Source organism: Pipistrellus hanaki, assembly GCF_964339955.1.
Source record: "Pipistrellus hanaki genome assembly, chromosome: 19".
Lineage (NCBI taxonomy): Eukaryota > Metazoa > Chordata > Mammalia > Chiroptera > Vespertilionidae > Pipistrellus > Pipistrellus hanaki.
Window position 1 is genome coordinate 11,672,136 of NC_140521.1, and position 14,502 is coordinate 11,686,637.

At 57.6% G+C, this 14,502-nt stretch overlaps 1 protein-coding gene across 4 annotated transcripts in view; it reads right to left on the reverse strand.

The window, feature by feature from the left end:
* Nucleotides 1-5,770: 5,770 nt before the first annotated feature.
* KIRREL3 (kirre like nephrin family adhesion molecule 3) overlaps nucleotides 5,771-14,502 on the reverse strand; it is a 442,298-nt gene continuing 433,566 nt past the window's right edge. For 2 of the 4 annotated variants that reach the window (XM_084867577.1, XM_084867578.1), the window contains 4 exons: nucleotides 12,181-12,288; nucleotides 10,256-10,365; nucleotides 8,252-8,338; nucleotides 5,771-7,334 (listed from right to left, as the gene is read on the reverse strand). In XM_084867577.1, coding sequence (XP_084723703.1) covers nucleotides 6,891-7,334; nucleotides 8,252-8,338; nucleotides 10,256-10,365; nucleotides 12,181-12,288 — 749 coding nt within the window. In that variant the 3' untranslated portion in view covers nucleotides 5,771-6,890. The remainder of the gene's footprint in view (nucleotides 7,335-8,251; nucleotides 8,339-10,255; nucleotides 10,366-12,180; nucleotides 12,289-14,502) is intronic. The other 2 variants (XM_084867579.1, XM_084867580.1) reach the window with 1 other exon arrangement.

The following is a 14,502-nucleotide window of genomic DNA, read 5'->3' on the forward strand; positions in this document are numbered from 1 at the left end:
GTGTGTGTAGTTACAGCCCGTTTGCCATTCCAGTTCTTCCTCAACAAGGTTACCTCTCTGGTTAGAGGTCTTGGGGATTTTGCACCGAGGACATGAAGCTCGAGTCTCAGATGTCAGATATGGGGAAGAGCCCACATATACCAGAAGGCTCCGCTCCTTTACGTCAGTGGGTACACAGGACTGGGATCGGGTGGGAGAGATCACAGTCCTGTCTGCGAGGGGGAGCACAGAGGATCTGACAGAAGTTTCTAGGGAAAAATGAACACTGGAAGGCAGATTCCAGGTTCCCGGGGGGGAAACGGAACATTTTCGAGGGCACCCTCCCCTCAACAGAGCCATGGCTTCCTCTCAGGAATCTTGCAAGCCTGGGAAGGTGGAGTCGGGTGGAGGGAATGAGAGAAGGCTCCGATGTTGAAATCACGCTAGGGGATTGAAGTTGGAATCCCTGAACTAAGCTATTGCAGAACCATCTATTACTCCGAGTCTCCCTCAAGCACTGTTTACATAATCACCGACTCGAACGCTTAAACAGTATCTTCTCCTGCTTGACAATGGGTTTCTGTCTCTGAGGGGGAGAAATCGCAAGAGTGGAAATTAGTGGGGAGACTCTCTCTGCGGAAGGGTGAGGGGAGACAGTCTCAGTCGGCGAGATGTCTCCACCCTCTGACCTTTTGGGGCGTCTCAGCCCTAACTTCAGAAAGCCATTTGTGAGTTCCCTTTCTCCGTGGGCTGTGCCCCGCTGGCGTGGCCTGCGTGGCAGGAGAGCGAGAGAAACTTCCGGTGAGAAGCCAAATAGGGATTCTCATCTGAAAGCTCTTCTAGGGAAGCCCCGAATCCTTAGGCACCTCGTGCTGTGCCTGCTGCCTTCTTTCCTCAGCATTTCTTCCCAGTTCATTACTGTCGCCAATGCATTCTCTAATCCGTGGGCATCGAGACCCGGGCCCTTTCCATTTCCTTACAAGGCAGGCAAAGGTGGTGTCTTTAATGTAGTCCACCCGAACTTGACCTGGTGGGGAGTTGGGGTGACCTGGACCTGACTTTGGGGTGACCTTCCAGGGGAGACTCCCTGTATTCGGGTCCTATCCCAAGCAGCACTTCTCCTCTGGCATCACTAGGGGCAGATGTCACAGGAGCTTCACTTACGAACACCCCAATCCTCCCAAATCCTGTTTCCTGAGATGTCGCCTACCTCAGTGTTTCCCAACCTTCTCTCATGATGAGAATCACCTGGTGGAGTTGTTAAAACACAGATTCCTGAATCCCAACTAAGAAGTGCTAAACTAGAATTTTTGGGAACATATAGGTAAAATTGTATACTTAACTAGTGCTCTAACACAGATGTTATATACAGAGCACTAAGTTAGGTATGCAATTTTACCTATATGTTCTCAAAAATTCTAGTTTAGCACTTCTTAATTGGGATTCAGGAATCTGTGTTTTAACAACTCCACCAGGTGATTCTCATCATGAGAGAAGGTTGGGAAACACTGGCCTACCTTGTCTTTGAATCTAGAACTTTAGATTCACCCCAAGAAAGACAGCTATAAAGGGCACCCTTAAGTGCTGTCATGGCAATTGGAGACAATCCCCAGGGCTTCGAGGTTAAGAAGGAGCTGAAGGAGCTAGATGCCTTTGCGTGGCTGACCTCCCGGTCTGCGGGCTCCGGGAGCACCGGTGGCCTGGGGTGGAGGAGGCCCCAGCCCTGTGGGGAGGCTCAGCGGACTGCTCCAGAGGCGAGAGCTGGGAACATGGAGTGGCAAGCGCCTGTCGGCACCAGGGGTGCAGACCACGGTCAATGCCGTTTACCAACGGCCTTTTAAAGACGAGGCCTAAGCCCGGCTTGCGTGGCTCAGTGATTGGTTGAGCATTAACCTATGAACCTGGAGGTCACAGTTCCATTCCTGGTCAGGGAACATGCCCAGGTTGCGGGCTCTGCCCCTACTGGGGGTTGGGAGGGGAAGTGCAGAAGGCAGCCAGCCAATTAGTGATTCTCTCTTATCATTGATCTCTCTCTCCCTCCCTCTCTTTCCTCTCTCTCTCTCTCTCTCTCTCTCTCTCTCTCTCTCTCTCTCTCTCTCTTTTTTTCTCTGATATCAATAAAAATTTATTTAAAAACAAAAGAGACGAGGGCCAGGGCGGGAGTAAAACTGCAGGACCCGTGGTAATGAAAGATTTCCGTGAATCTCAGAGACCAACTCACAAAGGGGCGGGGAGAGGGAACCGGGAGGACCAGCAGCCGGGGGGGAAAATGGAGGGTCCGCTCCCACATCAACAATGGATTCACCGGGAAAAACATGTCCTTATTTTTAGAAAGAAGGGTAGCTTGAAATTTCCTCAATTCTTCTCAGCTGATGGCCTTGTCAGGAAGACCGAAGGGGAGGGAGTCAGGGAAAAGGCCTTGGGAGCCTTACTGGATGTGGGAAGCAAAGGTCAGGCGGAGAGGTCTCTGTCAGCGATCGATCTCCCCAAGGCTGCTGAGGGTTTTGATGTTCGCCCAGCAGATGGCCGGCATGTGGTCACATCGGAAAAACAATTCAGGTAAGTGGCTCCTGAGAGACTTTTTTTTTTTTTTTTTTTAAAGGGGAAGTCACATTCAAGGCTTGGTTGAGACGTCACAGAGGTTGGCGTCTACGTGTTTGGCTCCTTCAGGTAGGCACACCGAGTGGAATGTTTGACAAGCACCTCTATGCACAGGAGGCTAGTTTTTATTTAAATCTGTATGCTTTTATTTTAATAGAGAGTTTCTCCGATAGGGAAACTTCCTAGAGAAGACACTGATTGCAGGACGGCCTTGGCCTTTTTTTTTTTTTTTTTAATATATTTTTTAAATCAATTTTTTACAGAGAGGAAGGGAGAGGGATAGAGAGTTAGAAACATCGACGAGAGAGAAACATCGATCAGCTGCCTCCTGCACACCCCCCACTGGGGATGTGCCCGCAACCAAGGTACATGCCCTTGACGGGAATCGAACCCGGTACCCTTGAGTCCGCAGGTGGACGCTTTCTATCTGCTGAGCTGAACCAGTTAGGGCCAGCATTGGTCTTCTTTTCTGGTGCCATCACATGCCACACACAGTACCCGGGAAGAGCTCCTTGAACTTGGGGCATGTACCTTGGGATTTTTGGGGTGATTCCTAGACAGCAAACGCCATCCACAGTCTGTACGCCTTCCCATACCGACGGGAAGACAGAAATGCGACCCCCAAGGACCGCAGCGTGCTTGCTGCCGTGTCCCCGCGTCCCTTCGCTCCGGAAACCCCGGGGCCCCTGGCTCTGCAGCGCCGGTGTCCGTAGGCCGGGCCAGGCCCGGATCCCAGGCGGTCCTCGGCTCCTCCAGCGACAGCACTTCCTGCCCGGGGAAAGCTGCAGAGGTGGTGGAAACAACTCTGGCCTCTGCAGACTGATAGCGAGCCTGAGAAGGAGAAACCGGGCTCCCGGCCAGGGACTCGGAGCCAGCAGCGAATTTAAAAACTATCAGCGAACTGGACACTGGCCTTGGTCGGGGAGGGGGTGGGGGATCTGATACACTGAATAGCTTTGTTTTCCGGGGGAGCTGTGGTCTGTCCAGGTCATTCGGGGACTGGAGGTGGAGGACACCAGCCCCGCCTCCCGTCCCCCCGCCTCCCGTCCCGGCTCGGCCACCTCAGAGCGGGTGCAGGCAGATGGCCTTGACCACGGGCCGGTTCATCACCGTCTCCGATGAACGTGGCCTTGAGTCGCTACACATGTTACAGAGGAAATCGCGGGTGTTGAAATCTCCTGTGTGCCACCCGCTCGCTCTGGGACCTCGGGCCAGTCTCTTGGCCTCTCTCTAAGCCTCATTCCCTTGCCTGTGAGATGGCCAGACTTGGTCGAACTGTGGGCATTCAGTAAGGGTACCAATGCAGACTCATTTCAGTTCATTTGAAACCACCTACAGGGGAATTCAGGGCTACCCATGGCTTTAAAGTTTGTTTGTTTGTTTGTTCGTTTGTTTTTAAATGTATTTTATTGATTTTTTTTACAGAGAGGAAGAGAGAGGGATAGAGAGTTAGAAACATCGATGGGAGAGATTCATCGATCAGCTGCCTCTTGCACACCTTCTACTGGGGATGTGCCCGCAACCAAGGTACATGCCCTTGACCAGAATCGAACCTGGGACCTTTCAGTCCGCGGGCCGACGCTCTAACCACTGAGCCAAACCGGTCTCGGCAAGGAGCTTCCTTTACCAGCTTTTTTGCATGCTCGCTCCCGTGGGAGAAGTACGTAGGGCTGGAGACAATGGAGGGATGCCCTTCCCAATGCCTCAACATTCCAGAAGCCCGGATGCTGCTCATTTTCCCCTGCTCCCTGCCACACACACACACACACACACACACACACACAGCTTTCGCCAAGGCCTTGCCCCTGACCTCCCGTCCCTTCGGCCGCCTTTGCTGTGTTTGTACGTTGGAGGGACTCAGGGCGTTGGGCATGGGCTGGCTGAGTCTGGACTCTGTTCCCTCCCACGACAGTCCACCTTCTTCCTCGGGGAGTGCCCGCCGGAGGACGGGAGACCAGCTTTCTTCCCTGTGCTTCTGGCGATTCTGAGTCATAACCTTGGGTTTCCGGAAAGAATGGGCGCCTTCACCCCATTATGAAAGCTGTGTATGGGTGTGTGTGTGTGTGTGTGTGTGGGAGGGAGGAGCAGAGGGCAAGGGGCAAGGAAGGCTGTGGTGGGGGTTAGGAGGCAGACTTCCCACCCATGTCCAGGGCGGGGAAGACCAGACCAATGAATGGGCGAACCCTCGGAAGTCACCCTTCCTTATTCTGTCTGGCACACCAAGGCCTTTTGCATCTGGTCCGGGGCTCTTGTTCCCTTTTGGCAAAGGCAGCACATACATGGAAAGGAGAAGTCTCACCAAGATTAACCTAGGGTGCTCAGGGGCCAATGCCCCGGCATTTGGGCGAGGCCGGAATGTTACGAGAAGCAGGATACGGGGCTGGGGTGTATGCTTCTACTTCTCATCCGTTTCTTCTCCCTCGGGCTTGGGGGCTGCAAGGGAAGCCATCCGGGGCCCTGGGAGCTCTGCGCTGACAGGAAACGTGTGGAAACTGACATATCCTCCCGGGAGGAGGTGCTAAGAGGGCAGCTGGCAAACCTGTGGGTTGGGGCCATCCGAGGACTCGGTGTGTGGGAAGAAACACAGACCTTTGTGGTGGAGGTTCCCATGATGGTCAGGGCTACGGGGGAGTTGGAGAAGGGTCTAAAATGTGCGGGGAACTCCAACCTTAGGGACCCTTTGGGGTCTCCAATGTTCCATTGGACTCCTGCTCTCCGAATGAGCCCTCTACAACTTGCCTCTGTGCACCCACCCCTTCCCCTCTTCTGTCAAGACAGCAAGCCTCCCACCCAAGCAAGGCCGCCCACCCTTGGGGTGTGGTTCGAGTCTTGGGGGGCTGTGGTTTTTGATGCCATTGATTCTCTGAAGAGGGCCTCCTCCCCTGAACCCCCAAAGAAGGCCACTTCCCTTTGCAGAGTGCTTCGGAAAGAGCTCCAGTGACCCTCCGGGCCCCAGCAGGGCCACGTGGCCTCTGAGCTGAAACACGGCATGAGCCGGGTGCTTGGTGAGTCCTCCTTTTGCACCCCTCCTGGTTGGGAGCTCCGGGCTGCCACCACAACCAGCGCGACGGGCTGCCTTCATTGTCTAGGAAAGTCGAATCAAACGAGGGCAAAGAGCCGTGGGCCCCAGGGCGTTGGGTTCCTCCCGTGGCCTGGCCGTGCGGGAACAAAAGGGAGGAACGAATGTGCAGGAGGAACAACCCTAACATTTATTCTCAGGTGCTGAGCAGGAGCGGGGAGGCGCCGATGGGGTTTCTCTCTAGTCCACAGAGTCTGTCTCCCTGAAGACAGGGCCACTGCTCCTGGTGTGGATCCGGGGCCCTGGAGTCTCACTGGCCGAGAAAGTCCGTCTTGTTATCCTAAAGCCCTGGCCTCTAGTCCCCTCAAGCCTACCTCTCCCGGGAAACACCGTCCTGTGACCAGAGAAGCACTCGCACCCCCTTGTAGGAACTCAGATGAGGCGGGAGAGGAGAGGGGACAATGCAAAGCATGGCGGGTGGGAGAGGATGAGGCTCATAGCCTGGGAGGAAAGGGGTGTGTCAGGTGAGGTGCTCCCCAGGTGAGGTGCTCGCATCCCCTCCTCCCCCACCTCCCAGGACACCAGTCTCTGATGGGGCCGGTCCCACCTCAGAGTTCAGAGGCATCAGTCCAGGGACAGAACTACAAGAGCATGGACACGAGAAACACGGAACATATTGGGGGTGGGGTCAGGCTGCCAGCCAGTGTGTGAGAGCTGGTCCTGTGGCCAGGCCATGCCTGGCTCTGGGCAGCAGAGGGCGCTGGGGCGCCGGGGCAGCTCCGAGTCCGGGGCAAGCCTTCTGCCTCCTCTTCTCCCTGGCTTTGGACAGGGGCACAGGCGCAGTGGGGAGAGCTTTTGGGCAGCAAGGGGCAGAGCTCACGGGGAGCCTGGAGAGTGATTGGCAGTTTTCACCAAAGCAAAGTTCTAGCTGCCTCTAGTGCCTGTGGGAGGGGCGCTAGGGAGGGGCCTCCAGGAAAGGGCTGGGGACCAACCAGCGTCCTGCAGGGAGCACGGGGCTCATCTGCGTCCTCCTGCCTCCCCTGGCACCCCCGTCTCTCGCGCCTCTGCCGAGGCCGCTGGGGACCCAGGTTTGTGCTTGATCGGGGCTTCGCAGGAGGGTGGTGAGGTGGCAGAGGCGCTCGGGCCGTCCTGGAGGCTGCCGGTTCGGGGGTCCTCTGCAAAGTCCCTGTGTAATCTGGAGAGCCAGGATGCGCAGTGACCCCAGTTCCACCCTTCCTCCCTCCCCCCTCCTCCCTGCCCGCGCTGGCTGGACCTCGCGACCCTCAGATCCTCAGACGTGAGTCTGCATCCGCCGCTGCAGGGGCCGGCTGGGGTCGGAGTTCTGCGAGGAGGACTGGGAGTGGTGGGAGGAGGAGGCCGAGGCCTTGCTGGCCTTGTCGAACTGCACGTAGCCGTCCTGCTTGCCGCTGCTGCTGACGCTGCTGTCGCACTGCGTGTCCAGGAAGGAGCTGCTGTCGCTGAGGGAGCCCCGCTGGAACTCGCGCTCGCAGAGCTCGATGGACGAGCTGCCCATGCCCAGCACGAACCTCTGGCTGTAGTCATAGAGGCGGGCCTGGCCGCTCAGGGTGCTGTAGATGTTGGTGAAGGACATGCCCGTGGGCACGCGCTGCTTGCCCGTGGGGCGCAGGTCCGGCTGGCAGCTGGACAGCGAGATGGTGGGCGTGGAGTGGTGCTCCTTGAAGGTGTTGACGCTGTAGTAGCCGTTGGTGGGGTCCTGGGGTGGGGGGCAGAGCAGAGGGGAGCAGCGTCAGGGGCGGGCAGGCTGGGCTGAGCTTCCTAGGCTGAGCCGGCCTTCCTTACCTGGGACCCTGGAGTCTCACTGGCTGAGAAAGTGAGGTGCTCCCAAGTGAGGTGCTCGCATCCCCCCCTCTCCCACCTCCCAGGACACCAGTCTCTGATGGGGCCGGTCCAACCTCAGAGTTCAGAGGCATCAATCCAGGGACAGAACTGCAAGAGTATGGACACGAGAAACACGGAACAAATTGGGGGTGGGGGGGGGGAGGAGGGAAAGGCAGGCTGCCAGCCAGGGTGTGAGAGCTGGTCCTGTGGCCAGGCCATGCCTGGCTTTGGGCAGCAGAGGGCGCTGGGGCGCTGGGGCAGCTCCGTGTGCCGGGACAGGGTGTGGACAGATGGGAGGGGGGGACAGCAGGGGAGAAAGGTGGGGAGGGGGGTCTGGAAGGGGTACCCCGGAGAAGAGAGGGCTGCCAGGTGTTCGGGTGGCAGCCCAGAGGGAGGGAGGGCGCTGCAGGGTGGGTGCGGGGCATCTTTAGTTATGTCAGCACAATGCAAGGTTCTTTGAGAACCAGACTCTGTGGACTTTTTTTTTTTTTGCTTTTTGTCCAGAACACGGATACTTAGTTTTCAGATGCATCTGTGAAAGGGCTGTGGGAGAGAACGGTGGTGGGACTTCAACCTGAACTCGTTGCCTCCTTAGTGTGGGGCTGAGACAGCAGGTGCTCATGGGCATGGGGGGGGGGTGTCCCCACCTTAGGGAGAGCAGAGGCACCTGTCCCCACGGTGACCGCTGCCTCGCTCTTCTATGTGCTGCCGTTGTCTGTCTGGACCGGGGCTGGGGCCCTCGGCGCTGAAGGCCGGGCGACACCCAGTCCCTCAGCTCGGGGCCACGCCTACCTTCAGGTTCTGGAACTCCTTCTCCTCCTCTTTGAGGACCTCCAGCTGCTTGAGGACAGAGTCTTGTTGGAACTCTCCCCGGTCCATCTGCAGAGACGAGAGGCCAACTCGTCTCTGCCTCCCACTGCCCGGCCCACAGGAGGCAGGAGGAGAACTCAGGAGTGGGGGGTTGGGGGGGAGGGAGTGGGGAGGGTGCGTGAGGGTCAGGTCTCTGAGACTGAGCTTACTTCCCTACAGAGCTCTCACTTGGCTGGTTCAATTCAATTCATTGAGCGTTTACCGAATTTTCAGGACAAGCATTGTGCTAAGGGGCATGTACCCAGAGTTTAAGACACAGGTGTTCTCATCAGTATGATGGATCTGTAGGAAAATAATTACAGAACCTCGCCCAGCCAGTGTAGCTCAGCGTCGATCCATGAACCAGGAAGTCACCGGTTCGATTCCTGGTCAGGGCACATGCCCGAGTTGTGAGCTGGATCCCCAGTAGGGATGTGCAGGAGGCAGCCAATCCATGATTCTCCCTCATCATTAATGTTTTTCTCTCTCTCTATCCCTCTCCCTTCCTCTCTCTCTGAAAAAAAAGCAATAAAAACAATCATTATAGAACCTCAACCAGTGGGCAGGGGTCGGGCCGCAGCAGAGCCGGGTATCCTCAGGGCCGGGCTCAGGGAAGGCGTTCAGAAGGAGTGGCAGTCAATCACGGTGACCGTGGGCCACACAGCAGTGACTCAGATGTACTGAGTGTTCTTCCTTAACCGACACCAAAATGCTGAAGAGAAGGATCACTTCCCGTTTCTCGTTCCGCCCTCCGCACACCTGGCACAGCGCCTTCGGTATGGCGGTCATGGACCTAAGTGCTTTGGAGGCGGAATCCTACTTAATGTTTTTGATTAATTCCTTGGTTTGCCGGTGCCTGATCTACGAATAGGGCTGTTACCAACCTTACGTTGGTGCTGGAGGAGTGAATGCAGTGGCATCGCTCTGAATCTCCGAGAACTAAGGTCATCTTTACACCGAAGGTGAAAAACAGAACACAGGCAGCACACAGTGGGTGCGTTAATTAACCTGAATGACCTCAGAAGCAGCTGGCATCTCTGGAGAGCTCGCTGTGCTCCGCAGGCTCTGGGAGGTTTGCCCCCGAGCCCTCAGCATGGCCCCGTGGACTCTGACTTTCACGCCCATTTCCCAGATGAGGAGACTGAGGCACGGAGCGGCCCATGATCGTTCCCCCTGCAGCAGCATACCACCGCGAGGGTTTCCTGGCCGTGTTTTCAGGTTTGTGTGCACAGCTGGGAGGAGGAGCAGGCGTGGGCTAGCTGGAGAAGTTCTGATTTGCTTACGGTATGCAAGTCAGTTTCCGGAAGAGGAAACTATGCCTCTTGCAGACTTTTTTTTTTTTTGAGGGGGGGGGGCGGTTATTGGGACATGGGGCATATACTGACTATCTGTGATATCTGTGGGGGTAGGTGTGTAGAACAGTGTTTCCCAAACTTTTGACATATGTGTACCCCTTCTATAATTTTCGTAATGCTGAGCACCCCTCGTACTCATGAGAATGTAGAATTAGGCCGCAGCTAAGCACGGTGCAGTGCATATCCCCACCAAACTCCGGTGCAACGCATACCCCCACCAAACTCTTCCCGTACCCCTGGGGGGACGCAGACCACACTTATATGTAGAAATATAAGTCCTATGGCAACATCCTGTGGCTGTGTAGGCATGGCTTCTCTCCTGACCCAAGGGGCAGGTGCTGTGCAAGCCGGGGCTGCCCCTAAGATGTTCCGGAGTCTTTAGAACCCAGAGCAGACGCAGGGCCGTTCTCTGAGGGCCGAGAGCAGGCGCCCGGCCTGTGATGGGAGCGGGAGGGAAGGGCATGTCATGATGGATGCGCTGCTTCATGAAGCACCTCCGGGGGCAGGGGGGCGGTGGGCTTGCCCTCCAGGACTTTGGGGGCACAGAGGTTGGGGCGGGGGCGGGGGCCGGGGGGTAGGACAGCATTCTCACCATCAGCTGCTTGATGGTGGGGTGCTCCTCGCCCTCCCTGCCCGAGGCGGGCTCCTTGTGGACGATCTCCACTCGGATGTCGTTCTTGGCCGACACCACGCCTTTGAGATCTGGACACGGAACAGGAACGCGGCGATGACAGGTTCCATCTGCATCCCCGGGCATCCGGGCCTGAGATGGCCAACCCCTCCCACCCTCCCATGGCCCCTCGGAGTTCACCCTCCAGCCCCGGATCCCCGCGGCTTCACCACGTCCTACCTGTCTAGATGAGCTGAGGGCTCTGGGCCTAATAAGGTGACCAGACATCCCGCTTTTGGAGGGACAGTTCCGAGTTTGAACAATTTGTCCTGCGGCGTTTTAAAAAAAAAAACTCCCATTTTTTGGAAAGATTCTTTTAAAATCTTTTGGACTTTTTAATTTTATTATTTTATTTTATTGATTTTTTTACAGAGAGGAAGAGAGAGGGATAGAGAGAAACATCGATGAAAGAGAAACATTGACCAGCTGCCTCTTGCACACCTCCTACTGGGGATATGCCCGCAACCAAGGTACATGGCCTTGACTGGAATTGAACCTGGGACCTTTCAGTCCGCAGGCCGACGCTCTATCCACTGAGCCAAACCGGTTTCGGCTCTTTTGGACTTTTTTTTTAAAAAAACGCTGCGGGACGTGGGACAAATGGTTAAAAATCGGGACTGTCCCGCCAAAAGTGGGACGTCTGGTCACCTTAGCCTAAGAGCTCTGCCCCTGTGAGCTCCGGGTTGCGCGCACCTCCGCCCGTCACTGCAATTTCTGGGGTTTATGAGGCTGTCCTCGCCCCTTTGTCCACCACACAGCGCCAGGCCCTTTCCTGCTACTGAAGTCTCCCCTCTTCTTGGGGGTCTTCTCTGACCCCATAGCAGGCTCTGAGCTCCCCTGTCAGAGCATCACACGCCTGACTGTTAGGAAGGACCTACTGGTCAACCTCCAGCTCAGAGCAGAGATCTCCCTGCTGTGCGGTGGGCCTGCTCCTGAGTCAGTGCTTTCAGGATGAAGGCCGGGCACATTCTAGAGGGGGCAGCCGATTTTCCGTGGGTTGGCACCTTGTTAGAAAATTCTGGCTCAAATCTGCTGCCTTAGAGTTTCCCACGGAGAAAGTGGTGAGGGAGGTCCCGAGACTGCAGCGCTGGGGGCGTCCATGCGGCTGAGCGTGGAGGGGAGGGGGCGTGAGGGGGGCACCAGCTCTCCCACAGCGAAGGCTGCCTTGGGGTGGAGGGGGCAGGCTTCCTATAATGACTCACGCCCGCCTTATGCTCATGGCACCGCGTGAGGGCTGCGTGGGGCCACACCAGTCACGTCCCCCACCCCCTGACTGTTACCCCCCACTGGGGGAAACTGAGGCTGGGGTCGTTGTGGCCCCGCCCACGCTCCCAGGTAGAGGAAGCGGGGCCGGAGGACTGTGCCTGCGCTCTCTCCACCTCTGCGCTGCCGTCCCATGGGACACGCCTGCGTGTGTCCGGGATGGGAACTTGCACATGATCTCCAAGGAAGATTTGATTGGAAGGCAGGCCCGTAAAAGTCTGCACAGAGGGATTCCTTTTTGCTTTTCCTGTGTGGGTGGCCAGTAGCTTTTCAGGTTGGACTCGCTGGCCTCGGAGGGTGGGGTTGCTAGCGTTCTTTCTGGCTACACTGGGCCATCCCCAGTGCTGGCCGACTGCCCTGTCGGGGGAGGGTTAGTGCAGGGCAGCCCCCTCGGAGGAGTGCCCACTATGTGCCCGATGCCTGCAAAGCACCGCTCCCATGGAGATGCCCACGCCCCATCCCTGCCCGCAGTTCCCAGCACCACCAGGGCGCCTCCTGCTCCCTTGCTCTCGGGGCGACCTATGCATGGCTTTCTCTCTGTCCCCCTCCCCCAGATCCCGGGTCCCCCCCCTCACCCCCCGTACTTCTCTGGGAGCGGGCACAGCAGAAGGCCACGATGGTTGCCATGAGCACGAGGAAGGCCACGCCGGCTCCCACGGCCACCCCGATGATGACGGCCATCGGCACGGACTCTGCGGGAGAGAAGCAGGCACAGCTGACCAGGGATTCCACAGCCCACGCTCCCTTGGGCCTCACCCAGTTCCCTTGGGTGGGTGCAGCCTCTGCCAAGCGGGGCTGGAGCGCCCTGCACAGGGCCCTTCCGGGAAGTGCCTGTAGGGGGCGCCGGGCAGGCCCAGGTAGAGTCCACTGGGGCAGCTCAGGTGGGACATGGGGAGGGGGAGAGGGCAGGAGGGAGACAGGGGAGCCGTGGTGGTGGGAGAGGGAGGCAAGCAGACATAGGAGGGGGGCCAGGGAGGGGACAGGAAGGGGACAGGGGGAGGTGAGAGGCAAGGCTGGCATGGTTAGGTCTCCAGGGGTTAAGCCGGGCTGTCACGCAGTGGCTGGAGAATGGTGAGCCCTGGCTTGTCTTTGGAAAATGACTGTGGTCACTGCCCTTGTCCGTTCGGTTTGCATTTTCCTTCTCGTCCGTTTCCCAGGTGCAAGAGGCTGGGCTCAGAGATCCAGCCTTCAGAATTAGTGCTCAGGTCGTAGCAGCGCTCCCTAGGGGCCTGCTGGGCATCTGCAGTTGCAGGTGTCAGAGGCCCGTCTTCGGGGCCAGGAGAGCAGGGTCACGGCCCTCTCCTCTTTAAGGAGAAGGGCTCCTTTTCCTTGCGGCCCTCCCCGCCCCCAAGTCCTGCTCCTAGGCCAGTCCTCTGGGCATCCTGGCAAGCTTTCTCAAGGGCCCAGGACTGCAGCGAGGCAACTGGTCTGTGTTACGAAGCTGTGCCCGTTGAGTCTCTGTGGCCTGTGCCTGCCCCAGCCCCGCAGAGATGAGGGTAAGGGGGGGTGGTGTTGGGGCAGGGGTTTTCGGGGTGCTCTTCCAGATAGCCTCGGCCTTTCTGTGGCTGTAGAGGGGGCCCAAGCACACGATTTGGGGCCCGGAATAGTCCATGGGGAATAGAACTAGAGACTGCAGGGGCCCCGAGACCCGAGGGCCCACGGAGTCCATCTCTCTCACCTACAGATGGAGACACTGAGGCCCAGAGAAGTCAAGTGAAAGACAGTTGGTCAAGGGCACTCAGCATCCGTGGGGCCGGGGCAAATCTGGGTCTCCTCTTGTCCCCCCCCCCCTCCCAACCCCCACTCCGCCCCACTCTGATCCTGCCCAGCTCCGTCCACTGTTATCACACAGCCGCCGCCAAATCTCCCGTGCGCTGCACAGCCCAGATGCCATTACTTCTGAGCGACTTGCTTAACCTCTCACCTGTGAGGTGGGATGGTGACCCCGCCCACGCAGGGCTGTGCTATGGGGTTCAGGGGAGGGAATGCAGCGGAAGGCCTCGGAGCTGAGCTGGGCCCCCGGCCCTAGTCAGCCTCTGGCCCGTTTCCCTACGGGAAGGAGGACTGTCCCAGATCCAGATCGCAAAGGGAGGACATTTCCTTGTAGCGTGAGTGCTGCCTCCCTCCGGTCCATGCCATGTTCTCAGTGTGGATGATCGGGTCAGCTAGCTGTTTGTCTCGGGCCGTGGGTTAGCCCCTCATTGTTAGTTTATTTAAAGAGAACAAGAGCCTGGCTGGCGTGGCTCGTGGTTGAGTGTTGCCCTATGAACCAGGAGGTCAGGGTTCGATTCCCGGTCAGGGCGCATGCCCAGGGTTGAGGACTCGATCTCCAGTGGGAGGGGTGGGGGACGTGCTGAGGCATATAGCCGACCAATGGTTCTCTCTCATCAGTGATGTTTCTATCTCTCTCTCCCTCTCCCTTCCCTCTCTGAAATCAATAAAAATATATTTTAAAAAAGAAGAAGAAAACTGCAACTCTGGCCCTTGGAGATGCTGCTTGGGGGAGGCGGCTGTTCCCTGCCTCCTGGCCAGAGAAGGTGCTGTTGGTTGGAGGTGGTGGTGGTGGTTATGCTGGTGCATCCTTCCAGCCCAGGACTCACCACACCAGCTCCTTGTGACCGGCCTGCTGGTGGCCGGGCCACTGTGGGAGGGCCCGGGAGGGTGGGTGGAGGAGGGTGGGGCAAACACTCAGGGATGGACAGTGCAGGTGCTTGGGGGAGGTTTCCACAGTCAGGAGCGAAGGACTTGGCCTCGGTGACCTTGCTCTGACAAACGGAGGATTTCCGTCTCCGGTTTCCACTCCATCAGGAGAGGGAAAGGGCTTTGGGAGCCCGTTGGCTCTGTGCTTCTGCATTTGATTGATTTGGGCTTTGATCTGGGTCCTGCTAGGACACCTAGCCAGTTTC